Genomic DNA, 26,722 nt, shown 5'->3' with positions numbered 1-26,722 from the left:
CCAGAACCAGACCCTCAGAAAGCTCACCTATGCAGCATCTTTGATGCTCCTAGCCCCACAACACTGGCAAATCCTCCTCTCCCCCCCCTCCCCCCGTTTCTGAAACTAAGAATTTATACTCATAGGAGCGTCAAGATAGGCAGGCCTATCCTCACCTAGGATGTTGCTTAATTATGTCAATATACAAAGTTCTAATGATACAGACCAAAGCATGGGATAATTGGGCTACTCAGAATCCTACTGAGGTGTATTTGATGGGACAGTGCCAGGAAAAGTGTTTTTAGGATGGCACTGTTAGACCTCAGAAGTATTGTGTGCTTCTGCTTGTGTGCTTTAATCCTTTCTGCCTCTTTCTCCGTCCATCTTCACTTTTCTGTCCTGTAGAATTCCAAAAGCATTTGTGAGGGCTGAAAACCCACTAAGAAGACCAGAACTGTATTGATTTACATTGCTTATTTAGTGAACATTACTTTGGGAAGTTGTTTTTTTAGCTTCAGGAAATACGTTTTTGCTAATTTTTTTTTTGATAAACTTAGTTTTCGGGGAGTAGATTATCATCTTGGTATAATAAGCTAAAAATGATATTTTAGAGCTAAAGCTTGCCCAGAAGTAACATCTGCTCTGGCCGCTCTTAATCCTAATCATGATGATGTGTCCTGGTTGTAATTACTCAGTATTGAGAAAGAGGTGCAATCCAGCTAAAGCACACTGTATGTGTTTACTTGGAAGTAAGCCCATTGAGTGGATTTATTTCAGGGAAAACTTGTCTAGGTCAAACATTTCCCTTTGGAATACATTGATTAAAAGCATTTTGGTGGACTGTGCCTTTTATGTTTTTACACACACCTGAAAACAGGCTCTGAGGTTAAGAACGGGAGAATTCAGCCTGTGTGACATACTGTTGATGAAATCAGTGAGGCATACAGTACGAAATGATATTGGGCACTGTTTAGTCACACTTGTGTTGTTGCAAACAGAGAGGGCTAGGTAGCCCAAACAACACATGGCCTTGAGACAGCACCTTGTTGTAAGTTTTTATAAGCTAGGAGCCATGCACACTTAGAAGGAAGGGAAAATTGTTACAAAGGGAGAAAGCTCAGCAGCAATACAGTATTTGTTACAAGTATCTGGACTGAGTTTCAGAAATAAGGTTGGAGTAAAAGGTTAGGAACTGCACATACAAGGCTATGTATACTGATGCTGTATGTTGATTCCTACTTGTTAGGTTTTGCTTTCTTTTTATGTATCATGCTTCACCTGTGGTTGGTTTCCGCATCTCTACAAGTCAAATCCTATTGCATTGTTCTGGCTGTCCCATCTTTTTGATTTCTCAGATTGATTCTATGCAATCTGCCTTGAACCCCCATTGAGAAAAGTAGACTATAAGTACTGTAAACAAATAAACAATAAACAAACATTTGCTGACAAGTGCTATTTAACCCTATGGGATTTTAATGGAAAGCAACTGCAGAGGTAGGGTTTAGATTAGAAATCGTGCTAGTGAAATCATAGTTCAGTTTGTGTCCAGGTTGCAATTCTGTACACACATAGTTTTGACTTCTTTTTGCATAGACATGCATAGGATAGGAATGGTCACTGTGAATGGTCACATTTAGTTTTACATTACTCATGTAATTCCAATAATACTGTTTGCAAGATTAGGTTTTCTACAGTATTTAATCAAAGTCAGTAAGAAGCCAGAAAAGGAAATGGTTTTTAGATAGCTGGATAGTTTGGATTCAGTGAGATTTACTTCCAAGTAAATATGCATCACATTGTGGTCTTAGCATTATCTGTTGGGGAAAGTACCAATAATAGCATTCAGTGACTTATGGGATGGTACAGGTGCTTGTTATAATTAAGATCTTAATGGTCTTCTTCATTGCTATCATCTGGGTTGGCTAAATCATTGGTTACAATTAAACTCCACTAACTCTTTACCTTTTATGTTTTGGACATGGGGTTGATTTGATGCCGGTGCTAGTGTATCATCCATGTATTGTGTGTGTTGGCCTAACATGATTCTGTCAGTGAATCATCTTATCCCAATATCAGGCTGAAAATCCCTGTTCTCAGACTTACTGCACCATTACAAATATGCCTAGGATCACAAATGTCTTGCTTGCAGTGTCATGCCAGTTGTGTCTTTTGCTTGGAAATTGTTGTTAGTCATTCAGTCATGTCTGACTCTTGCCAATCCCATGGCACAGCTGTCGCCATGATCCTGCACCGTCTCCCTCAGCTGTGCAATGTTCTGGCCAGTGTCCATCCCAATTGTGTCCAACCACAATGGCCTCTGTCGGCCTGGTTTCCTTTTTCCACTGACCCATCTTGCATAATTGCTTTTTCCATTGAGTTGGATTGCATAATATGGCCAAAGTAAGTGAGCAAGAATTTCGTGATTTTGCCTACCAGTGATATATCAGACTTTGTGTAGTACTTCCTTGTTTGTGACTTTTGCTGTCCATGGAACCCACAGAAGCCTTCTCCAACACCAGAGTTCAAATGAATCGACTCTTATCTGTTTTTCCATTAGTTGGAAGTAAACATCTTTAAATCTTATGTTTTACTTCCACATCAACATGCATAGGATGGTCTGCATCACAGCTATTTGGGGGCTTGCATCATAATCTTGAAAAAGAATTGGAACAAGAAGACCCCCTAATGAATCACTGATCGCTTGTGATACATAGAGAATGTGAGTGTATGAAAGAGATTGCATTAAAAATAATTCTGTCCAGATATAATTTTAAAAAATTCTCTTATGAATGCCTTCATAAGGTTTTCCCAGTTGTGTTGTAGTTATTGAACTGGATTCTAAAAGCCTTGTCAGGCTGCTCTAATAAATAAGGATATTTTTATAGGAAGACTGACTTCAATTACATTTTTAATATTGTATTTATTTTTGGAATTCTTTGTATGATTTAAGTCCTTGCATATAGTTCGGGACAAGCACTTTGTTAAATTATTTAATTCACTTGATTATAGATTGCCACTCCATCATCTTTTTAAAAGTTTACGCGGTAAAAAGTGACTTTGCGTAGGTATCTTATCTCCTCTTCTCTATAAGGTTGCATAGAGCGCTTTTACTTGAAACAGGTGTCCTGTGATATTTATGTAATTGTAAAGAGACAGTTACTTACGGTAGCTTTATTTAGTTGAAGTGGAATGTTTTGGTAATGTGAGTTCTGCTGTCATTTGGGCCTTGAATCTGGTGGTTGTAACTTCTGTCCTTTTGATGTGTTTGTGCACTGGAATACAATAATAGCATTATATTGCGGTATATTAGTTTCTTGATCATTACTATGGCTGCACTATTAAAGTTCATTATATGTGTGTGTATTTAAAGATTGTCACTGTGTTGGGAGCTTTTCCTATTTCTCAGCTGGTCAGTTTTGAAGTCTTTTAAGACAGGGGTCCTCCAGAAGTCCATGGACTACAATTCCCATGAGCCCCTGCCAGCAAACTCCTGCAGGGGCTCATGGGAATTGTAGTCCATGGACATCTGGAGGACCACAGGTTGACTACCCCTGTTTTAAGAGTCATTTCTTGTCAGTAACAAACAGATAAACCCATTTAGTTAATTACAGCTATAACAGCCTTAGAGATTATTGGGGAGACTTGAAGAGCTTATGTTGAATATGTTTTTTTTTCCTACACCCTATATATTACAATAATCAAGTGGTGTGTGATTGTGAAGAAAATACCCTCCCCCATCTTTGCTTCAGAAATTTCCTTGCTGAGTGCCACAGAACCAGTGTTTACATATAGTTCATACCTTCAAACCACGTTTTTAAAATAAAAACACAGCTTCTTCTCATATGAGAACAAATGGTATTTAAGAGTGTAAATAATAATAGATCCCTAATGAAGTTTTTTTAAAGTGTATCGTGGATATCCTCCAGCCTCCTTGTTCATCTTTTGCCTTTCTGTTGATCAGTGCTTTCCAGAGGCAAGGCTTTCTGCATCTCCACAAGAGATGGAATGGGGGGAGGGGACAGGAAGAAGCTCTGACACAATGCTCCATGTAAATCATACCACTTTACAAGAAATCCGGTGACAGATGTGGGTTCCCATGCTCCTAACCCTCCTGCATGGAAGGATGCGGTTAGGCTGCCTGGGGGTTAGGATGTATCCCCCCCCCCATCACCCTTGCACTCCCTTCTTCCCAAACAAGTAAATAGAAACTACCGTGGAGAAATGGCTGCAATCACACCTCTCCGTGAGCATTTTGTTTACACACATTAACTATTTAAGTGAGCACTATTAAACTGGAGGGTGGGAGATCCACCTTCTGGCCCCATGAATACGGTCGAGGAAGGTGCTGTGTAATGCCCCTAGCAGTTTAAGCGGACTGCCAGTGCTGCATGCCCAGTTGCCTCATCAGCAAGTGTGTTGTGTATTATTTATTTCTCTCATCCCGATGAAGCGCTCTCTAGCAGGCACTTTTCCTTTCGTGCAGAAGCTCAAGCTTCTAATGCAGCGTTTGTTTTCTCCCATCCCCCCTTTTTTTCTTCTACTTCCACGGGCAGAGCTCATTTCTCTCTCCCCCCTCCCACCCTATACTGTAATATCACACGCACGCTTCCCCGCGCGCGCGTGCACACGCGCTCACACGCATACATGGCGAAGGAGGAGAAATGCAAATAACACACACGAAAAGCGGCGCGCGGGGCAGGGGGGGCGGCTCAGAAATCTCAGCTGCACTTCTGGCCCTTTTAAAAAGTTTGCTGTGTAAATTGGAATGAGGTCAGATTTGGAGCTTCTCATTGCACGCGGTGATTATTATTGCATTGGATTCCAAGCCAATAGGAGCCGCGGGGGCGGGGTTTGGCACGGCGTCGCATTGGATACAGCTTGCGATTGGTCCAAAAAATGACTGTGAAAGGATAAAGGGGGCGCGGGGCGGAATTGGGGTCCGCTCTAGGCTGCAGCAGGAGAAAGTGTGTAAGAGTGGGAGACACTTCAGTTGCATAGCCCCGGTTTGTACATGTCTCTTTCCTCTCTTTGGGGCTCTGCGTTCAAGGGAAGGCGAGACGGGACTAAATATATTTACTGCAACACTCAGCGCTCTTCTTACCAGGAAGACACACATTTATTAATGCTCCTGGGTTGCATGAGCGGGGCGGTTTTTTTCTTCTCTTTTTTTCCCTTTAATCCCTTGCAACCGCTGAACAGCAACCGAACAAACTTCTGACTCCTCTACCACGCGTCCTGCAAGATTATTATTTTTTTTTGGTGTGTGTTTTTTAAATCTGTCTGGTGGGGTTTCCCCTCCCCCTGTGCTTTTGCTTTGCCCTTCAGAGAAACAAGAGTTTGAGCAGTGGGCGTGCTGCTTGGGCTGAAGCACCTCGAGCGCAGAAAGGCCGAGTGAAAAAAAGCACTCGTGAACTCCGGGGTGGGGGAAGAGGGAGAAGGCAAAGAGAGGAAGGGGGGAGAGGAAGGAGGAGAACTCGGATTGGCGGCCGCTTAAAAGAGAGAGAGAGAGAGAGAGAGAAGGGAAACGGCTTCCTCTTGGAGCCCGGCTCCAGCAGTTAAGACTCCCAGCGCAAAGTTGGGAGCGAGGCGTGGAGGCGAGCAAAGCCGGGGAGGCAGAGCCGGTGTGCGGAGCTCCAACTCCTTCCCACAGGGGGGACTGGTGCCTTAGTGGCGAGCCCGAGCGGAGCGTTCGCAGCAAGGCGGCCGAGTCGCTGGGGAAAGTTGCGTGCCTTGTCTCAAGCTGGTGCCAAACTGAGCCCCGCCGACCTCCCCACAGCCGCCGCCGCCGCCGCGTGCGAGCCCCAGAGATGGTGCAACAGACGAACAACGCGGAGAACACGGAAGCGCTGCTGGCCGGCGAGAGCTCGGATTCGGGCGCCGGCATCGAGCTGGGCATCGCCTCCTCTCCCACGCCGGGCTCGACCGCTTCGACCGGGGGCAAAGCGGACGACCCGAGCTGGTGCAAGACGCCCAGCGGGCACATCAAGCGTCCCATGAACGCCTTCATGGTGTGGTCGCAGATCGAGCGGAGGAAGATCATGGAGCAGTCGCCGGACATGCACAACGCCGAGATCTCCAAGCGCCTGGGCAAGCGCTGGAAGCTGCTCAAGGACAGCGACAAGATCCCGTTCATCCGGGAGGCGGAGCGGCTGCGCCTCAAGCACATGGCCGACTACCCCGATTACAAGTACCGGCCCAGGAAGAAGGTAAAAGCGGGCACCAGCGCGGCCAAGCCGGGCGAGAAGAGCGGCGGGGGGAGCGGCGGCGCCAGCCACTCCGGCAGCCCCGCCAACGCCGCCAACTCCTCCAAAGTGGCCCTGAAGAAGGGCAGCGCCGCCAAACTCTCCCCCAGTGGCGCCGGCAAGCCGCATGCCAAGCTGAGCCTGAGCGGCGGCTGCGGCCCCAACAAGGGCTCGCCCGCCTTCCCGCCGTCGGAGCCGTCGGCCGCCCTCCTGCCCCCGGAGCACCACTCGCTGTACAAATCCCGCGCCGCCTCGCCGGGCTCCTCCTTGCCCTCGAGCGGCAAACACCTCCCCGAGAAGAAGGCCAAGCGGCTCTACCTCTTCTCCCACGCCTCGCCCGGCGGCGCCGTGCCCGCCAGCCCCACGCTCAGCACGTCCACCGAAGCCAGCGACCCGCTGAGCCTCTACGACGAGGCGGGCGCCGCCGCCAACGCCACCGGCTCCGGGCCCGGCCAGCAGCACCAGCACCCCTCCGACGGCGCCGGAGGAGCCGAGCGCGCCGTTTCCCCCGCGGGCGGCTGCTCGCCGTCGGACCACCGCAGCTACACCAGCCTGCGGGCGCCCTCGCCGGCGCCGTCCACCTCGCGCTCCTCGTCGTCGTCGTCGGGCTCGTCCTGCGCGTCCTCCTCCTCGGACGACGAGTTCGAAGACGACCTGTTGGACCTCCACCCCAGCCCGGGCTTCGACAGCATGGCCCTGGGCAGCCTCGGCGCGTCGGCGCTCGACAGGGACCTGGATTTTAACTTGGAGCCCGGCTCGGGCTCCCACTTTGAGTTCCCGGACTATTGCACGCCCGAGGTAAGTGAGATGATCTCGGGGGACTGGCTCGAGTCCAGCATTTCCAACCTGGTCTTCACATACTGAAGGGCGAAGAGGGGAGAAAAGAATGCTTTTCTTTTTTTTTTTTTAACCGGGGGGGGGGACGGCGGCGAGAGAAGACACCCCCCCCCTCCAGCGCGCTACAGACTGAGCGAGAATTTCGCCCGCGGTCGCTCTCTCTTGGTTCCTCCGTGAAACTGACTTTAGGGGGTGTGTTCGTTTGTTTGGGTTCTCCCCCCCTCCCCCCAACCTTGAAACATTAAGACGACAAAAAAAGGGATCGAGCCTTTGGAAAATAGCAAACCCACAAGTGTATCTCTCTCTCCGGCGAAGCAGATCCCCACCCCCTTTCTCCCCTCCCCCCCTCCGCCAAACGACTGAAAAAGAAAAGAAAAAAAGCGCTGCAGAGACCATGGCAGGCAGCCCTCGGAAGGTTTCCTGCCTCTTGTCCCATTGATATTGGAAGGGAGTATGGGAGGGGGGGGCTGTCTTGTGAGCTTTGGTGGCTGTCTGCCTGTGTGTGTGTGTGTGTACGGGGGGCGGGCGGGGGACGACGACGCTAAAGGTTGATTGATATCCAACACGAATCTGCAGGAGTTGCAATGGGTTGTGGGGGTGGGTCCTCGTCCGGCCCTCCCCCCTTGGTCTGCATCAACAGGAGAGATGGGGTGAAAAAAAGCCCCCCGAGATCCTCGACTGAGACCCAGCTGAGAAAGATTTGGAAGAAATGAAGGGGGAGGGGGGCCGTCCCGACGAACTGGAAGGTGGGTTAAGAGAAGATAATACATCTGAGAAGGATTTGCACGTTATCAAGGCGAAGGTGGCCGCGATTTTTCTGAGCCACCGTAGTAGATATACAGAGGAGTCAATTTAGGTGTGGAATTTCAACAACACTGAACTTTTTTTCTTTAATTTTTTTTTAAATAATAAAGAAATGGAGTCCGGTATTGGAACATACCAAGTTTCTGTAAGGACGTGGTACAAGGGGAAATGGAGGGCAAATTGGGGGGGGGGGGGCGAAAATGTGTTTGGTTTTTTTACTTAACTCAGAATCGTGATGGTGTTGGATTATTTCACTGGTGGGGTTTAATATAGCATGTTATCCTGTCTATCTTTCTGAGATTTCTTGTTAAGACTGTTGAACAGTTTGGGGTGGGGGGGAATAGTGTTAGAATAATATAAGAAGCAGATAGATGGCGCTATGTTTGATTCCTACAAAAATATCACCAGCTTTTTTTCATTCTTAACTCTTTAAAGGATTCAAACGCAACTCAAATCTGTGCTGGATTTTTAAAAAAATAATTCAGGACCAAATTTTTCCTCAGTGTCTGTGTGGGTGCGTGCATGTGAGAGAGTTCTTTTATAGCTGCAAATGAAGAGCCTTTTATTTTCATCCCCATGAACCATCCTTTGAAATGTTTCTTCCCCCTCCTCCCCCTTGTAAATGTAATTGGATGCCATTTTATAAGTGAAGTATTTATACTGGCCAAACGTTTTTTTGTTTTTGTTTTTTAACTTGTATTATTTTGTCCTCCTTTCGGTAGTTCTGTTGTTTACCCACACCATTTTTATGTCACCTTCACTGAAGGGCTAGAGTTTTAACTTTTAATTTTTTATATTTAAATGTAGACTTTTGACACTTTTAAAAAAAAACGAGAAGAGAGATGAAAACGTTTGATTATTTTCTCAGTGTATTTTTGTAAAAAATATATAAAGGGGTGTAAATTGCTGTTTTTGGATTTCCTGATTAAACAGGGCCGCTGGTTAAATGTCTCTCACACACACACAATCAGCGACTATTCTCATCATGTTTACAATCTGCAGGCTTCTTAAAGAGACAGCATCCCTTTTTAATTCACGGTCTGACTCCTCTTCTGGGTTGAGGGGGAGGGGCTGAACTAATTTGTTATAGGGCTGAATTCTAACAAACAAGAAACCTCTGTCAGAGTCCGTAGTCTGTTGTACAGAAAGAACTGGGTCGTTTTTCAGGAAAAAAGGGATCCTGTAGCTTTAAATTGTAAACCACATCTTTTGCACTTTTTTTATAAGCAAAAAAAAAAGAAAGAAAGAAGAAAAAACAAAACCCGTGCAGTTTTAAACCACTGGATCTATCTAAATGCCGATTTGAGTTCGCGACACCATGTACTGCGTTTTTCATTCTTGTATTTGACTATTTAATCCTTTCTACTTGTCGCTAAATATAATTGTTTTAGTCTCTTATGGCATGATGATAGCATATGTATTCAGGTCTATAGCTGTTGTGTTTAAGATGAGGAAAAAAGTGAAAACATCTTTGTACATTTAAGTCTGTATTATAATAAGCAAAAAAAAAAGATTGTGTGTTTATGTATGTTAATATAACATGACAGGCGCTAGGACATCTGCCTAATGAGGAGGTTCCGTTAAGGGTTTTACTTTTTTTTTTGGGTTATTCATCCTGTGCAATATGGCTGTGTGGAATATCTTTGTCTAACAATCTGCCCATAATACAACATGGGGGTGGGGGGAGGGGGAGCTGGCTAACGTTGCCAAGTTCACTGCCTGTCAGATTGTCAATATACTTTCTGTAAATAACCTTTTCGTTTTTTTTTCTCTCTGAAAGGAAATAAAATCAGCTGGAACTGAACCCTAAAACTCTGCTGTTCTTGTTGTCATTGCTCCAGAATTCTTCTGTTGTGGTTATTCTTTGTTCTCGCACACCCTTCCTGGAAAATAAGCCTTAAAATAAATGCTCACAAAATGCAAAAACTGCTAGTGGAGAGCTTTCTGTATCTCACCCCATCTCCCCCCCTCCCCCCACTGGATAGACTCCATAGGACCCTCCTACCTACATCTTTGTATGCGGCTGCAGGCATGCTTCCTTGGAATTCAGATGTACCTAGCAAAGGCAAATGTCATTTTTTTCTTGAAAAAATTCTAAAAGTGCAGGGAGAGGTGAAAGGAGATGTGATACCAGCTCTCTAAGTAGCTGAGTTGAAGGCCATTGGAAATGGAATGCAGCCACAAGGACTGTGGCAGAGCCCCACCCCCCTCAGCCATTTGTCATAGCTTAACCTTGCAGTGTGAAAAAAAATCCTGCCCTTATCCTTTTCTGTAGCTGTCTGGCAGGGATTCTGTTGTGTTCATGGCTGGGGGTGTGTCTGCACTAAAGCTAGAGAAGGCATAGTGATTCCCATAGTGAAAGACTTCTAGAATTCTAGTTATTAATGGAAATAAAGTGGGTTCCATGTTTAACCTAGAAAGTGCATTTGGTCTGGAAAATTCTTGTGCTCCTTAAATGTATGGAAATTACACTAACTGGATCTCTCCATCACCCTGCCCTCAACAAGCCATGTATGGGAGTAATGGGGGGAGGGAAAGACCTGATAATTGCATCATAAACAGCCATAGCAGAGGGATGGTTTGCCAGCTGAAAACTGGCTTGCTTTACTTGTGTTTTCTTCACTGACTGGCAATCCCTATGATGGCCTCCTAAGTAATCCTTTTTAAGCAGATGTGCGACATTTTTAGGTCAGTGGGTGAGTTTGCTGCCACAGCTTTGATGAAAAGGCTTAGAATTTGCATTGCAGATCAGTGAAGTGTGTAATCTGTGTAGCGTATAAACTCAAAATTTAACAGCCATTATTCAAAGTTTGGCCAGATCTTTTATTTAAGGCCTATTTTTACATCTGAGAATGGTGTCACTCGGCCATATTATGAAGCTGGTGATTACAGGGCTAGAAATGGGACCTATTACCTTGACAATTACAGCATAGCAAGTTTTAAAAGTATATTACAAGAAATGATCTTGTTATATAAATATTTCAATATCAGTCTTGAGCAAGATTTTTGTCACTTGTTTTTATTAAAGCTAAACCTGTTAGAGAAGCCATGCTGAAAAATTACTGCAATGTTATTGAGGGGGAAACATATGCATAAAATAATTAAAAGGAACCTAACTGTACAAGGAAAGCTATGGCAAATCTAGACAGCATCCTAAAAAGCAGAGACATCACCCTGCCAACGAAAGTGCATCTAGTCAAGGCTATGGTCTTCCCAGTTGTAATGTATGGCTGTGAAAGTTGGACCATAAGGAAGGCCGAGCGTCAAAGAATTGAGGTTTTTGAACTCTGGTGCTGGAGAAGACTCTTGCGAGTCCCTTGGACTGCAAGGCGAACAAACCGGTCAGTCCTAGAGGAGATCAGCCCTGCCTGCTCCTTAGAAGGCCAGATTCTGAAGATGAAACTCTTTGGCCACTTCATGGGAAGGAAGGACTCCCTGGAGAAGAGCCTAATGGTGGGAGCGATTGAGGGCAAAACAAGAAGGGGACGACAGAGAATGAGGTGGCTGGATAGAGTCACTGCAGCAGTCAGTCAGTCAGTCAGTAACCTTTTATTGGCATTGCAGCAGTAGTCAATGCGAGCTTAAATGGATTCCGGGGAATGGTAGAAAGGATCATTGTCCATGGGGTTGCAATGGGTGAGACATGACTTTGCACCTAACAACAACAACACTGTACAATCTATACAATTTCAAATCTCTAATAAATTCGTGATCTAGCCCAGCGGTCCCCAACCCCTGGTCCGGGGACTGGAACCGGTCCGTGGATCAGTCAGTAACGGGCCGCTGCTCCTTCTCATCCTCCTCCCCGCTGCTGCCTCAGGGGCTGCTTTGCCACTGGCTAGCCTTTGTGCTCTGCAGCGGCCGCCATGGCTGGGGCTCCCCCTTGGCGTGGCACTGCGCAGATGCTGCTGGCAGCGCCCCCCACTGGGTGGCGGGAAGTCAGGGGCACCAGCAGGAAAGCAAGTGGAGCAGGGGCTCAGGCGGTGACGTCCCTCGGCAAAAGACAACCCCCCCTCCCCGGGCCTCAGTAGAATTGTCAAGCGTTGACTGGTCCGCGGTGATAAAAAGGTTGGGGACCACTGATCTAGCCAAAACAGGGTTAGACTGCAAGTAGATACTAGTCCCCCAGTAGACAGATCAGATTGAGTATAGTTTAGTCTGTTTATGTAACATGCTACATTCCTTTCCTGCCATTTTTCCATGATATACTTTGAGACAACACACAGGGATTTTTCTCATCCATACACTGATCGCAACCATATGTTCTTAGCTGCAGCTAGATCATATGCCATCTAATCATACCCTGGATGCAGCAAGGCACATCTTACACATGCTCACTTAAGAATTATCACTCTGAGTCAGTGGTGTTTATGTCATAGCTTCTGGATAGCTACATTTGCAACTATCATAAACCAAGAACCACATTTCTTTTCCAATTGTGCTATGACACCTGCACCTCAGAGAGCTTACCTCTTTGGGTGATGGCTGCTTCAAGGTGGGGTGCACCTGTCAACCAGAAATCCTACCCGGGCTAGAACCTTTCTTGAGACATGGAATATGTACCATATTGGGAAACAGTGCTCCAAAAAGCCACAGGCAGCTTCCAAATCACTGAATATCATTGATCTGTGTGATATTTGGTGCGCTTTGGGAGTTACCTCTGGCTCTTCTGGGTGCCTTTCCCCAATGTGACATGTCCCAAGGTTGATGGTACTTATGAGGCCATTGCCTTGTGGGGTTTGTGGTTGGCAGATGGTTTCTGCTTCTGACAACTGCCACTGCAGGAACTGGACGATGAGTAGGCTGCAGGTTTTATGCTCGGAATGAAAGAAAAAGGTACGTCTTCCCCAGCTACCGCCCTCCATGGGCAGTACTCACACTCGGTTTGCACACTCATCCTAGCACCCAGGGAGCTGTCATGAGGAGAGCAATCTAGCTGCAGAAAAAAGAATACCATAGCAGCCACCCAGGAAAAGAGCAACTTGACTGCAATTTTATTCTCCTTGTTCCACGGCCTCACTGTAACTTATGGAGACTGCAGGAAGGCAGAGAAGGGAAGCCCTCCCAAAGCAATGAATCCTATATGCTCAAATATAATCTGGAACTTTTAACATATTTAGTAGTTAAAATACTAGAGTGGATCCTGCCCATATCCTGCCATTACCAATTCTCCTTTTCATTAAAATATTTCTACTCTACCTTTTTGCCATCAAGTCACAGCTGGCTTAAGGTGACCCTTTGGGTTTCAAGGCAAGAGACATTGAGAGGCGGTTTGCCATTGCCTGCCTCTACATGATGATTCTGGACTTCTTGGTCATCTCCCATGCAAGTACTAACCAGCCAAGGCCAACCCCGGTTATCTTGTAAGATCAGGCTAGCTTGGGCTATCCATGGCAGGACAGAAGAAGACAGAAGAAGACACTGGCAAACCACATCTGCTTAATCACTTGCTTTGAAAAGTCTCCAGCTTCAAAGGATTTGTCCGTAGTCAAACACCTAGATTCCAAATCTTTTTGGTCTCAGATCCCAGTCCAGTAACACCAAAAAATCTTGCTGTTCTCTTAATGTGCTGCTGAACTGGAATCTAGCTGTTCTTCCAACTTCCATTGCTCTCCCAGCCACCATAGTTAGAAGGTTACCTAGAAGAAAGTTGGATCTACCCACTGTATGTGTGTATGTGGCATGTGATAGTCATACCGTTCTTGTCGTTGGTGGTAATTGTGAACATGTCTCTCCACTAGCTGAGGAATGAGAGCCACTGCCTTAAGACTTACAGATCTAACATGTATATCCCTGATTTTGAGAATTTGAAAGAGACCATGATGGTACCTAAATGAGGTCACTACTTATGTTGGTAGTAATGATCTCATTTAGAAAGTTCAGTTGCTAGTAATCAGTGTGGTTGATCTTCATAACATCTCAAAAGTTCTTTGTTACTTGAAGACAGATGAGAATATAGTTTAACGTCTGATGTGTTCCATCCTTTCTCTCTTCACCAGCATGTTGAGACTGAATGTTGAAATCTTCAACTAAATTTTGTGTGCTATCCAAATGTGAGTACCTTGGTAAATTTGAGGTTTGGTTCTTTCTCAGTTACTTCATTTTCAAACAGTGGTGTAAATCTGGTTGAGGATCCTGGTTACTGGGAAATAAACCAGCCTTGATTTTTTCATCATTTGGATGTCATTGGAGATTTCCATCTTTAACCCTGGTGACAAATCAGTGTTCACAATATAGTATAGATTCAAATGAGTAGCCGGGTAGGTCTGAAGTAGCACAATAAAATCAGAGTCCAGTGGCACCTTTAAGACCAACAAAGATTTATTCAAGGCGGAAGCCTACTGTTATGATGGTCAGTTCTTAGTCTGACAAAGAGTGCTTGCACTCGAAAGCTCACGCCTTGAATAAATCTCACGCCTTGAATAAGTCTCACAATATAGTATGTAACCTGTGCACAGAAGCTTGCTGTTTGTCTATGTTTAAAGAATTAAGGGTTATAGTGCTGTGCTATCAAATGCAATTTATTTCAGTTTTCCTTGTACAGAAAACTGTTAACATGAGGTGTGTTCAAACTTACGATCTACCTGAAATCCTAGTTTCTTCCTTCTTAAGCAGCCATTTGAATTAGAAACATGGAATGGCTATGACCATTCATCAACACTAGTGGTGTCTAATGCAGATAAAGGAAGGTAGATGAAATTGGACCTGAGGCTGTCAATATGGAACAAGTATGCTCATTCAGCCTTACATGGGGGGAGAGGGATTCCTCCAGGAAAAAAAGAAAGTTGGTTCTTATATGCTGCTTTTCCCTACCCGAAGAGGCTCAAAGCGGCTTACAGTCGCCTTCCCATTCCTCTCCCCACAACAGACACCCTGTGGAGTGGGTGAGGCTGAGAGAGCGCTGATATCACTGCCTGGTCAGAACAGCTTTCTCAGTGCCGTGGCGAGCCCAAGGTCACCCAGCTGGTTGCATGTGGGGGAGCGCAGAATCGAACCTGGCATGCCAGATTAGAAGTTCACACTCCTAACCACTACACCAAACTGGCTCTCACAGATGCAGGCTTTTACCTTCTGATGGTACTTCTCCCTCTCAGACTGGAGAAGAGGTCTGAGAGAGGGAAAGAGGCATCCATAGTGACCTCTTGGATAAGGTAATTTCTGTTCTTTTGTAGACTGTATTTTAAGTTGCCTTCATTGCTTGTTTTTCATTGTTCCTGTTTAGAACTCTGTCATAGCTTTATTAGTGAGTTTAATTCTGCATCCTTCCTTTAAAATTCAGGGGAGGGAGCTATAGTCAGATGTCTTCTTCAGAGCTGTAAATACTTTAAGTTTGGTTCCTTAGAAATTTTTCACCCGTACATGTTCGTATGACTGCAACATACCTTACATGTGTGAACAGTCCATTTGATACCATACAGAAATTCCATTTTATCCAGAATCCCACTAAAAACAGTAGTTTTCATTTCAGTTAGTTCACATATGATCAAGTTCAGAGGTAAAGGCAACCATGGTTTGTGCTTTCTGTGAGCAAGTGTGGGCTTGTGCGTATAGTCCACTTTATGTAGTCACAGTATTCTAACTTGCCATTCTTTGAACCATAAACTGTGGCTTGTGTTCCTTTTAAAAAAACAAGATTTCAAATTTACTTAATGTTCAGAATTAAATACATTTCCAGTTTCTCTCATCCCCCATCAAAGTTCGTCATTACATTTTAACCATCTCTCTCTGTCAGATAATCAAGTCATATATATGCTTGTACAAATCAGTAACTTCTGCCTGGAAATGTGATGCTGTCATCGATTGATTTGAAATATTTATTCATCCCCATGCAGGGATGCTTAAATGTTTCATATTGGTGCTTAAAATATTATACGTGGTTAAAGAGATCTGAAGATGAATGTTCAATTTGATGTATTTGGCAGGATTTCAGTAATGTTCCTTTTTTCAGCTTATTAAAAGTAGATGGACTATTTCCCAAGTATATGTGTCTACATTAAGTTTTATTAGATTGTGCAGGATTTCTTAATCTGTGACCTCAATGGATGACAGGCACCAGAAGTAAGAGTAACCAGTCTCATCTAGAAAAAAAAAACATTAGATATTTCCTGATTCTACTTTAACTACTTTTTATTTGAGAGAAGTATGCAGAAAGCTTACTCAAACTATATTTAAGGTATATTTACTGCCCTACGCCAATTCCAGTTTTCCATGGGGTACTAATAAGTCTCCCCAGAAGCTTTAGGATGCTTTGGGCTGATCCTGCGTTGAGCAGGGGGTTGGACTAGATGGCCTGTATGGCCCCTTCCAACTCTATGATTCTGTAATTCTAGATACATAGTGGCAGAAGAAAATGTGTTCTATATTGCAAACTGTACTAATCCTGCTTGCAGTCTGTATCTAATCTCATCTCAAATAAATAAACAACATCTAGAGTGCATTTCAAACACCTGTCATTATTATTCATTGACATTTGGAGACTCCCCCACCTTCATCCCACCACGTAAGGACCATGAGGTAAATGTTCTCTGGTGAGGCCCATCATTTTGCCAATAATTTACAAAACTTCATTTCAATATTTCCCTGGATCAGTTTTCCTTTGCAAACAAACAAAACAAACAAACAAACCAAAAAACGGACATCTCAACCCCAAATGCATTACACTGGCTGGGACAATAAAGCACCCTGGTAGCAAAACCTAGTAGATTTTGAGGGTTAGGTTTATCTCCCAGGGCCCATTCTGTGCACATTGCCCTTTCTCTATGTACTTTAGAAGTAGATTTTTTCCTGTTTCGCGCAGGAAAATCCAGTTGCAAAAGCACACTGAAAGCGCATTGTACAATGTGTGTAGAATGAGCCCAGGTGTACCCAAAAAAGTGCAGCCAAGATGACTTTTTTACCCCATGTTGTTTTGTTTTTATTTAATGGTTGCTGTGCTTTGATATAATTCTGGAACTCTGAGGCATAGACTTTGGGGTACAGACCTCCTGGTTCCCCTGGCTGTCATTGACTAGTGCTGTTTTGCTATTACAGAAGAACGGGCAGCCTGTTGGATAAGGAAGTGGCAGTGGTGCCCAGCAGTTTTGGCTGATGAGCCAGCTGTGGCATTTTCAGGGAAAGGGAAGATGATATGGGAACTGCCAGGAGGAGGGAAAGAGGAAATAAGGTGGGTAAGGGGGGGGGATAAATGGTAAAGTGAGGTATCCCCACAAGTCTGCATTAACTCCACAGCGCAACTCCACCGGGGCCGCAACTTGGACCAGCTGCTGGCCCCATGCCACTCCTAGTTTTTTCAGCAGCCAGGGAAAGAGGGAAAGCTGAACACGGGGAGACAGATTATTGTAGGTTGGCTGATGAGTGGGAAGTGGAAAAGGGAGCAGAAAAAGGGGAGAGTTTATGGGGCTGCTGGGCAGGGGGAAATGAGATGCCTCCAGCAAGTTCTTGGTGGGTCCCTTGCTTTACAATAGTATATACATACAATGCATATAATGAATAAAGTATTCATTGGGAAGGAAATTGTTTCCTGGCCATCTTATGTTGGACCCACCAATGACATTAGGGAAATATCCACTCCATATGAACCCAAGCACAGAATCTTCCCTTCTCTCTGATGGTCTTCTAGATGGTAGTTGTAAGCAAGAGAGACATTCTCTAATCCAGTGATACGGGTTCAGAAGCCGTATGTGGCCCTTTTGAGCAATGATTGTCCATAAGGCAGTTGTCCCATGTTTCAGGAAAGTGGGACTTCCGTTGCCCAGTGGGGCTCGTGGTTGGGAAGTGGTTGCTACCTCAAAACAACTGCCTCCAAAGGAATGGGTAAGCTGTGAGCCTCCTTGATGAGCAGGCTTCATCTCAGGGATGGAAGGAAATGTAGTTCTTTTAGTTGATGACAATTGTGTATGTGGTTATCCATGTCCCGTGGAACAAGTATCACTGTTCTAACGCCAGTGCTGTAACAGTGTACAAAAGCAATGGGACAAAGAAATCTTTTGGGGGAGTAGGGGGTAGCTTTCCATCAGGTAAAAAGCTTTTTTTAAAAAAAAATCTCAGGCTGATATTGAGCTATATCTATTCATAGACACATTTATCCAGTTTTAATATTTTTCTTCAGTGAAATTCATGGCAATTTTCAGTGAATAGTTACTTTAAAAAACAACAACACTACATTTAGCTTCAGGAAAGTCTAGTGAAGAAAGGGATTGGGAGATAGCAAGAAGGAACAAGGTAGAAACAACATGGCAGGATCTGATTGGGTCTACTCCTGGGTTCCAGTCAGGGCACAAACTCAAGATAAATTCTGGAGAATAAAAAATTACTAAATTAGCTAATCAGAACATTTCAAAACAGTTAATTGCTCAATGATTTGTAAAGCTTGATCTTTTAAACTCTGGAGACTTGGAATAGTCTTTAAATATCCTGATCCCAAATCAATTAACTCAAGACAGTTCCTTGCATTTCAAAGCAAGTATACTTTGGCCCCCGTGATTAAACTAGTGCTGAGCTGCAAAGCTCATGTTTCCCCCTTATTTGGATTAAACCTGAACTCTCATGGATGTTGGGTTTCCAAAATAAACACACCAGAGATTTGCTGAAGTGGCATCTCCAGGCAAAAGACAAATCCCATACATAATATGTTGCTTCACTTACTGGCACATTTATCTTGATTGTTATATCTGGATTAGAGTGGTCTAATGATTTAATTGCTATTTCTGTATGTAATTGCAAAAGCAGCATTTGTAGGGGCTGAAGACACAGTGTGGAAGAAAGTGTAGGTAATGTATTGAATCTCATTTATTCTTTTATTTAGTGCTTCTGTATGCCATCTGACCAATAAAAGACCCTGAGCAGCTAACCCTAGCATAATATTTTACAATACTTAACATTAAAACAAAAACTGCTTTAACTAGTTACCAATAAAAGCATTGTGTACACTAAAACAAAAGTCGTCCCACAATCAGTTCAGCTCAAAATCAGGAAGAGAAATATCTTCAAATTATTCAGAGAGGCTTGTGAGGATGCTACTGCTTTTATCTTTAGAACAGTGAATTGGGGGGTTGGGGGCAGCGGTTGCAAAGGTCCTGTAACCAATTTTAGCTAACCACCCTTCCAAGAAGGGCCCATTCTGCACGCATTGGATACTGCATTTTCAATGTGCTTTTGCAGCTAGATTTTTCTGTGCAGAACAGGAAAATCTACTTCTAAAGAGCATTGAAAGTGCATTATCTAATGTGTGCGGGGTTTGAGGGCAGCGATTGAAAAGGTCCTCTAACTCAGTGGTCCCCAACCTGCGGGCCGCGGGCCGGTGCCGGGCAGCAGTTCCCTCTCCCTGCCCCCCCCCCGCAGTAAAAAACTTCCCAGGCCGCAACCTTGCGGCCCGGGAAGCTTCTTACTGCAGGAGGGGGGGAGAGGGAATCAGGGCCGCACCCGCGCACCGCGCATGCGCGGCCGGGACGCGCATGCACACATGCGCTATGCGCAGCCAAAATCACGAAAGTGCCGCGCATGCACAATGCGCGGGCGGGGCAGTTGCCCTGCCGGTCCCCAGCCTAAAAAAGGTTGGGGACCACTGCTCTAACTGATTCTAGCTAACCAAACTTCAGAGAAGGGTCCATTCCACACACATTATCAGGTGCCACTTCAGAACTCAGTTGGATAGGTATGGTTGGTGATGATGTTTCAGGTAATCTGAACCCAAGCTGTTATATAGAACTTAGAATCCTACCTGAGTTTACTCATCAGATGGAGCTTATTCCCAGGAAAATGTTTGTAGCATTGCAAAGACCAAGATCAATACCTTGAGCTAAGCTAGCGGACAGATAAGCAACTGTTATAGCTGGTAGAGCAGTGGCAACAGATCCTCCCCATGGCAGGTTCTCCTACACATTCCTTGCCTCAGTATCTACATAGCCACTATTCCAAAATCAACAGCCATCTTGGTACACTTGGTGCCAGTCCCAGTGGTGCCTAATCAGATGAGGAATCTGCCCTATCTAGGGCTGCACCTAGCCTACTGGTGAAGGAGAAGGAAGATGTCAGGTCTCAGCCCATGTATCATTCTCATTTTTTGGTGTCTAACTCCTAGGTCAAGAGGTCTCCTGACCTCCCCCCTCCCACACACACACACATACACCTCATGCTCAGAAACAGAGACGATTCTGCATATAGGAGATTTTCTCAGGGCTCTGTTCTTTTCGTTTACTGGTGTAGTATACAGTTTGTGAAAGTATATTAACAATTATTTTGTTTTTTTATTTCCTTCATTAATATCCTGCCTTTGTCTCCAATAGGGACCGAAAGTGGCTTACGTCCATCCCTTTTTTGTTTTCCATATGTGTCTTCCAGGCCAAGCAGAAGAAAAAAAACTTAGCTGGTTACCAATTTTGTAGAAATTTATAATATATATTCTTTTTTCTATCTTTGTCTTCCTTTTCCTCAGTCCCTGGACTTTGAGGGTCTGAAGGGGGAGAATGTTCAGGTAAATGTAGCATAGCCTACTGGGAAATGAAGGTGTAATAAGACGGGAAAGAGGAAGTGACATTTATCTTAGAGGATTTACAGTTTGCCTTTTGATACAATGAATCTCATTATGAGGAACACTATATGATAGTAATAAAACGAGTTGCAAGAAAAGATCACCATATGTATGTATCGTAAGCATAAAATCAACTGAAACTTAACAGGCACATTAACCAGTGATAGCCTGTATAAATAAATGACTTTAAAATCCATTTAAAATATCAAATCAGATATCTGCTTCCATATCCAGAACTCTCAGTCTTTAGTGACCACCAACTTGACAAATGGTTATCATCAAAATCTTTGAGTTTTAAGTTGTCTTGGAGCCTTCTGAATGTAGTCTGATCTACTCATTATGACAACAGCTCCACCTTTATCTGCTTCTTTAAAGCAAAGCACACACTTCTCTACAATGGATAGATTCAAATGAGTAGCTGTGTTGGTCTGAAGTAGCACAATAAAATCAGAGTCCAGTGGCATCTTTAAGACCAACAAAGATGTATTCAAGGCGTGAGCCTTTGAGGGCAAGCACTAGTCGTCAGCTTCGTCTAAAAGCTTGTGAATTTCTCTTCTTCCATAGCAGGCCCTGATTCAGGGCAGTTCCATGTGCACCTGCACAGAAGACACATGATTAATCAGACCCTTGATTAATCGAAGTCAGTGCTATCAAAGTCAGGACAGCTGTGGCTCTCCAGGGAGTCAGGCTGAGGTCTTTCGTATCATCTCCTATCTGATGCTTTTAACTGGAGATGCCAGGGATGGAAACTGGGACTTTTTGCATACTTAGCAGATGTCCTACCACTGAGCCACAGCCCTTAGAGAAGCATGACAAGACATAAGGATGAAAAGATTAAGTCTTCCATTACTGCTTACACCAGCCTTTTGACCATGGAGGTATTGCTAAAATACTTTGAACGCTTTGAGATACCAGGAAGTGATGTCAGCTGCCCACACCTCTCTGCCACACACCCCATGTGAGAAGAGCCTCAGCTGGAAAAAGGTTAAATGGCTGGGGGGCCTACTCTTCCTACCCTCTCCAAGCCCACCATTGGCTACTTTGAGAGGGACGGTCAACCTGCCTAAATAAGGATAGCATTAAAAAAAACAACCCTTTTTTCTCCCCTCTTCGCTTTGAGCCGGAAACAGCAGGCACAGGATGGGTTGGCTCTCCCCAGCTGCCATTTTGAAAAACCCTACGCACTGTGGATGGGAAACCCTGATTTACATAATCCTTTCTGGCCATGATTAATTTAAGAAGTGTGCATCTTTGTATGATAATGAAGTATTTAGATCATGATATATTGCAGATATGCATCATTTATTGCTTCATTTATATCCTGTCTTTCTCCCATCTCTACTATTCTATTATCACAACAACCTAGTTAGATTAGGTTTAGAGTGTGAGTCAAGGCCACCTAGCATATCTCCGTGGCAGTGGGGATTGTGACCTGTAGAGACCTGTATAATTAAAATAATATAAAAGTGTAAAATAAACCTGGGCTTCCCAGATTCTAGCCCAACATCCTAACTACTATACTATATTGGCTCTCTTGGATGGTGCAAATCTAGTAACAGTTGTCTTAATTTATGTAGAAGACTGCTAAATCAAGGCGTATAATGTAAGGAACACTTCAGATCTATGATATTGGAGAGAATAATATTGTTATATTCTGTGCCTCTGTGATATTCTGCTGTCCCTTAAAATTAGGAACAGCCTGATTCAACAATAGTTTTTTTCCAGATTATCAGACATGGCCAATCTTTCTGTGCTTGCAAACATGTTTATACTTATTTGAACAGCTGCAGATGGCCCATTTGCTGAGCCAATTTTACGTTCTTCAATATGCTTCTGAAGTTCTGCCTGTGAAATAATTTAAAAGCAGCTTCTCCTGGCTTGAAAGGACCCAGTGAGAAGATGGAGTAAGCATGGTTACACATATGGGTGAGCATTGGAGTGATTAATATAGGGATGTAATGGTGTGATGTGATTTATAATCCTTGGGGTGGTCTGAAGATAGAGAGTTTTACTGCTAAACAATGTGTTTCTGCTCCTGTAAACTACCTGGATGGGGGGATGCTTGAGAATCATATCCAAGCTGTTTGAGCAAGAAAGAGCAGGTGTGATAGCCAAAGATATGGATTGCATAAACAGTGTTTAGAGTTGTGAACTCAGTCTTAGTGATGTGTTCAAGGTTCAAACTTGGCTAAAAGGGAAGCCTCTCATGTTATACTCACTCTATACCTCTAATGCTAATACACATAAATATATCAAGGTGCATGGCTTTATTGCTGAACTTTCTGGAACAGCTTATTGTGTTCCAGTTCTTATCAGGTGCACTTCCTTTCTGATTATGACCTAATGGGAGGTGGATTTTAATGGCTGAGTGACAATTTTATTTATTTTTTAACTTATTTAATTCATTCATTCTTTGATTTCTATGGCATAGCCATAGGGCGGTTTACAACATTTCAATAAAACAATTAAATGATCAGTCACAATCAGTCCAGAATGGGAGAAAGGTATATTTTATTTAGTTAATTTGTAACATACACCCACCCCAAGCTTTTGTCCCCAGTGGGGACCCAAAGTGGCTTGCACTATTCTCTTCTCCTTCATTTTACCCTTACAACAATCCTGTGAGGTGGGTTAGGCAGAGCATGTATGACTGGCCCAAGGTTATCCAGTGAGCTTCCATGTCACAAGTGGTGATTCGAAGACAGGTCTCCCAGATCCTAGTTTAGTATTCTTAACCACTATGCCACACCGTCTCTCTGAGACCAGAGGCTGGCATCTGGTTGGTTTCCCCCTTAATGATAATTGGGTTCGATAAATAGTCTTTAACCCATGAGCTGAGACCTTCCCTTGGGTCACACATTCTCACCTTCTGAGACACAAGCCCTTCTGTTGCCCACATGCATAGAGGGTGCCCCACCTTGTGCTGCTCATATGCATGGTGAGAGGAACAGCAGGACAGCCAAGTAAGGTCACTCGCAGATCCACAGATCTGACCCTTTGCCTTATTTCATTATGATACATCTCCTGGTGCTTGGATTTGAGTTTCTAGGTCTGCTGCACACGGTCTTCTTGACCTTGACGCTAGTTCTAATTCTGCCCCCCCCTTCTTCCTGTCAGATGACTTTGTGTCATATTTGCAGCTCTGTGAGCCCTGTATTTGGAAAGCTTGAAGACCTCAGGATAGCTGGCTTCTAGACAGCTTATTATCCTTGGTAAACACTTGACCTTGGAAGTTGGGGAGGCCCAAACATTTTTTTCAGCCCCCAGCTTGCTTGATGATCCTGATTGGGTGGCTAACTTCCATCTTCAGTTCCTTATCTAGACACTGATTGCCCTGCAATTTTATTGAGGTGAACTGCAGTGCTGTTTAGATCCTGGACGGTCCATAGAGTAGACTTGTATAGGTCACATAGGTTAAATTGATGCACCTTCTATCATCAGCAGCTGTGTGCATTATTTTCAAGGAAGGTTAGACTCCAGGGCACCTTTGAATCCAGCATACTTGATTCAACTGGCTCCCAGCAGATTTCAGGTAATGTATATTCCATTCCCTTAGAACAGTGGTTCTCAACCTTCCTAATGCCGCAACCCTTTAATACAATTTCTCATGTTGTGGTGACTCCCAACCATAAAATTATGCAAGGCTTCTTTCACAGAAATTAAACCGAAACTGACAAATGGCGTGAAGATCCATGGTTCATGATTGTTTATAAATTGTTTTTTTCCCCCAGGGTTTCTCAGTTCAGTTCTGCCTCTTGTTCCAACCATGCCGATCTCACTCTTTTCCACTGCTCCAGACAAACGCTCTATCTTGATACACCCTGGCCAAGCTGCTCACCCTGCCACAACCCCTGTGAAAGGGTAATTCGACCCCCAAAGGGGTCCTGACCCCCAGGTTGAGAACCACTGCCTTAGAAGATGACCTGGGGGTTTGTACTTCTCTTGTTATGACCCAAAGGTGTCTCAAAGTGGCTTACAACAGACTTTCCTTCCTTTCCCTACAACAGTGAGGCAGAGGTGAGGCTGAGAAAGCTCTGAGAGAACACCAACTGGCTGCATGTGGAGGAGTAGTTCTCCAGATTACAGGCTGCCTCTCTTAACCGCTCTACCAAGCTGGCTCTCCATTTAGTCTCTCTCCTAAATGGCTTCTTAAAATATTTTCCCTTTTAGAAACTATTGCCATCCCACCCACCTCTATTTCCACAATGGCAGTCATTAATCTGAAGTACAGCTGTTAATACTAGCTTCTTGTGTTGCCACAACTTCCCCCAACCCAGATTACAATATTGGGCTACCCCTACCTTTAACTAGGAAATATTTTACCTCGTGTGTGATTAGGACTAGGACTATGCCAGGAAGAAGTAAATTACTACTCTTCCTCTGTCAAAAGCCCCCATACTAAAGGAGGGAGCTGTCTCTCATAATTCCTTCAGAGTAAGAGACTATGGATAAGGGCTGAATAATTTACTCCTACTTCCCTTTGTCCTTTCCTGAGGGGCCACAGCGGATTGCTGGTGGATCTTCCAAAGCTGGAGTACCGCTTCACAGGGCAGGTCGAGGTAGTAGTGCCTGGAAGAAGTCATCAGCAAAGTCGAATTGGCTGGTTCCTGTGTGCTGAAAGGGTGGATGCTCCAACGTGAATACAAATTTCGGCGGGATAATGACTTCGCCTTAACAGGGCGATGCAGTGCATAGAGCCTGACACTGGAGGGGATGTCCAGGTTCCCGGGTGCGTGTGCATTTGGGTGGGTCTCGCTAGCCCGCCTGTATGCTCGAGTGGGGGAAGCAGCAGAAGGGCGGGATTCCCAGTGGCGCGGTTGGACTTTCTAGCCCTCCCCCCTTGCAAGCACGTGCACACCATGGGGCAACCGCACCACTGCTGCGTTTTCACATCCCCCCCCCCAATATCCCAATTGTGATGGATTTCTTGGGGTCCTCCAAAACCAACCCCTCCCAGTCCTTGGAATCAGTCGCTCCCTTCAGACTTTGGAAACTTTCAGCCTCGCTTCTATTCCGTAACAACCCGCCTCCCCTCCCCCCCCCTCCTGTTTAAGGCGTGGGTGGCTCCGCGCGATCGTTTTCTTCTTCTTTTATCCCCCCCCCCGCAAAACAGGGGGTGGGCGCAGGAAAGACGGGAACGGAGGCGGATGGGGGGATGAATCGGGTTCGCCTTTGTGCGCCGATCGCTGCCTCGACGCCCGCCGCTGACACGGGCGAAGTTGCCAACGCGGGCTCGACGCGAGAAAGTTCAACACAAAAGGCGCTCTGGCGCGGCGCCTTTGTTTGGCTCGGGACACGAGTTCAGACGTACGGCTCGGCTGCAAGGGCATGGCCTCCCCCCCCCCCCCATCGTTTGGAGGAGGAGAAAGCGGAAGGGGTCCTCCTTCTCTCCCCCAAGGTGAGTTGCGCTTCTCTTTTGTTGCGACACTAAAGTTTAGCCGCTCTCTTCTCTTTCTTCCTTTTCTCTGCCCCCCCTCCCCCAGCCTAACGCAATGGGACTTTGCGGCCCCCGAAGTTGCTGCCCATTTTTTTTTGGGGGGGGGGGTTCGTGGTTTGTGCGACGAGCGCGTGCGAGCTGGCTGCAGAATCGGTGGCCCGTCGTTTTGGCAGCGCGCTGGGATTTGTTCCGGGGGGGGGGGCGGCCTGCCCTCCCCTCCCCGCCTTTCATGCATTCAAATCTAAAACTTGGAGAGGAGGCTTGGCCTGAGAGCGTCTCTGGGAAGAGAGTAAGAGCAGAGGATGCGTGCTAAAGAGCGCCCCATTCACTTTTCTGGGTGGCAAACCCGGGGGGGGGGGGTTAGCTGGCGGTTCCTCTCTACTCCATCTCTCCCCCCCTCCCCTTTCTGGCGCTTGGCAAACTGAGCGAGGAGGCTCTGGGTAGGAGGACAGGTGAGAGGCATCCTGGTTGGCTTGTTTGTTTTTCTCCCGGGAGGAGGGGAGGGGGGAGAAGATGCTCTGGTTCCACTACTCCCTCCTTCCTCTCTCTCTGCAACAGGTAGAGAGGTGTCAAAAGCGGGGAAGAGCTGAACTCCCGGCACTGGTGGATGCTTTTGTTCTCCTTGGCTGGATGCGCTTCCAAAAGTGAAAGGGCGGGCAGGGGGAAAGAGTGCGAATCCAAATCTGATTTCCCCTCTCCCTCCCTCCCCCCCCTTCCCAATTACGTTGCGTTGTAAGTATCGCTTTCTCTTACCAGTTTTCTATCCCGTTTTCGGGAAAGCTGCGGCTCGTCCTTGGGAACCCTAAAGGGGGAGGGGGGGGTCTCCCATAACCGAAGCCAAACGCCGAGGAGGAGATTGTTCTCCAGGACCGTCCAGGGGATCCAGACAAAGAG

The 26,722-nt window shown here is 45.3% G+C and overlaps 1 protein-coding gene and 2 long non-coding RNA genes across 13 annotated transcripts in view; 2 read left to right on the top strand and 1 right to left on the bottom strand.

Annotated features, from left to right (window-relative positions):
• Window positions 1–26,722, top strand: part of LOC143845043 (uncharacterized) — a 622,217-nt gene that overhangs the window by 80,334 nt on the left and 515,161 nt on the right. For 3 of the 11 annotated variants that reach the window (XR_013234255.1, XR_013234247.1, XR_013234232.1), the window contains exon 1: window positions 26,567–26,722. The exons of 2 other annotated variants lie outside the window; for them this stretch is intronic. This is a non-coding gene — a long non-coding RNA (uncharacterized LOC143845043). Of the gene's footprint in view, window positions 1–23,535; window positions 25,790–26,083; window positions 26,118–26,140; window positions 26,281–26,566 lie in introns of those variants that run through there. 6 more of the 11 variants (XR_013234245.1, XR_013234229.1, XR_013234254.1 and 3 more) reach the window with 5 other exon arrangements.
• On the bottom strand, window positions 232–26,715 carry LOC143845046 (uncharacterized). Its single transcript, XR_013234266.1, has 3 exons — window positions 26,582–26,715; window positions 3,144–3,251; window positions 232–378 (listed from the first exon to the last, which is right to left on the bottom strand). It is a non-coding gene; the product is annotated as an uncharacterized LOC143845046 (long non-coding RNA).
• Window positions 4,908–9,674, top strand: SOX4 (SRY-box transcription factor 4). Its single transcript, XM_077353027.1, has one exon. The coding sequence runs from the start codon at window positions 5,787–5,789 to the stop codon at window positions 7,083–7,085; it is 1,299 nt and encodes a 432-aa protein (XP_077209142.1). The 5' UTR covers window positions 4,908–5,786; the 3' UTR covers window positions 7,086–9,674.

This window comes from Paroedura picta, chromosome 9 (genome assembly GCF_049243985.1).
Source record: "Paroedura picta isolate Pp20150507F chromosome 9, Ppicta_v3.0, whole genome shotgun sequence".
Lineage (NCBI taxonomy): Eukaryota > Metazoa > Chordata > Lepidosauria > Squamata > Gekkonidae > Paroedura > Paroedura picta.
Note: the sequence above shows the minus strand (reverse complement) of the source record. Positions and strands in the feature narration are given on the sequence as shown.

Excerpts from the sequence above, each read along its gene's own strand:
- SOX4 (XM_077353027.1), top strand. The coding sequence starts at position 5,787 with ATGGTGCAACAGACGAACAACGCGGAGAACACGGAAGCGCTGCTGGCC.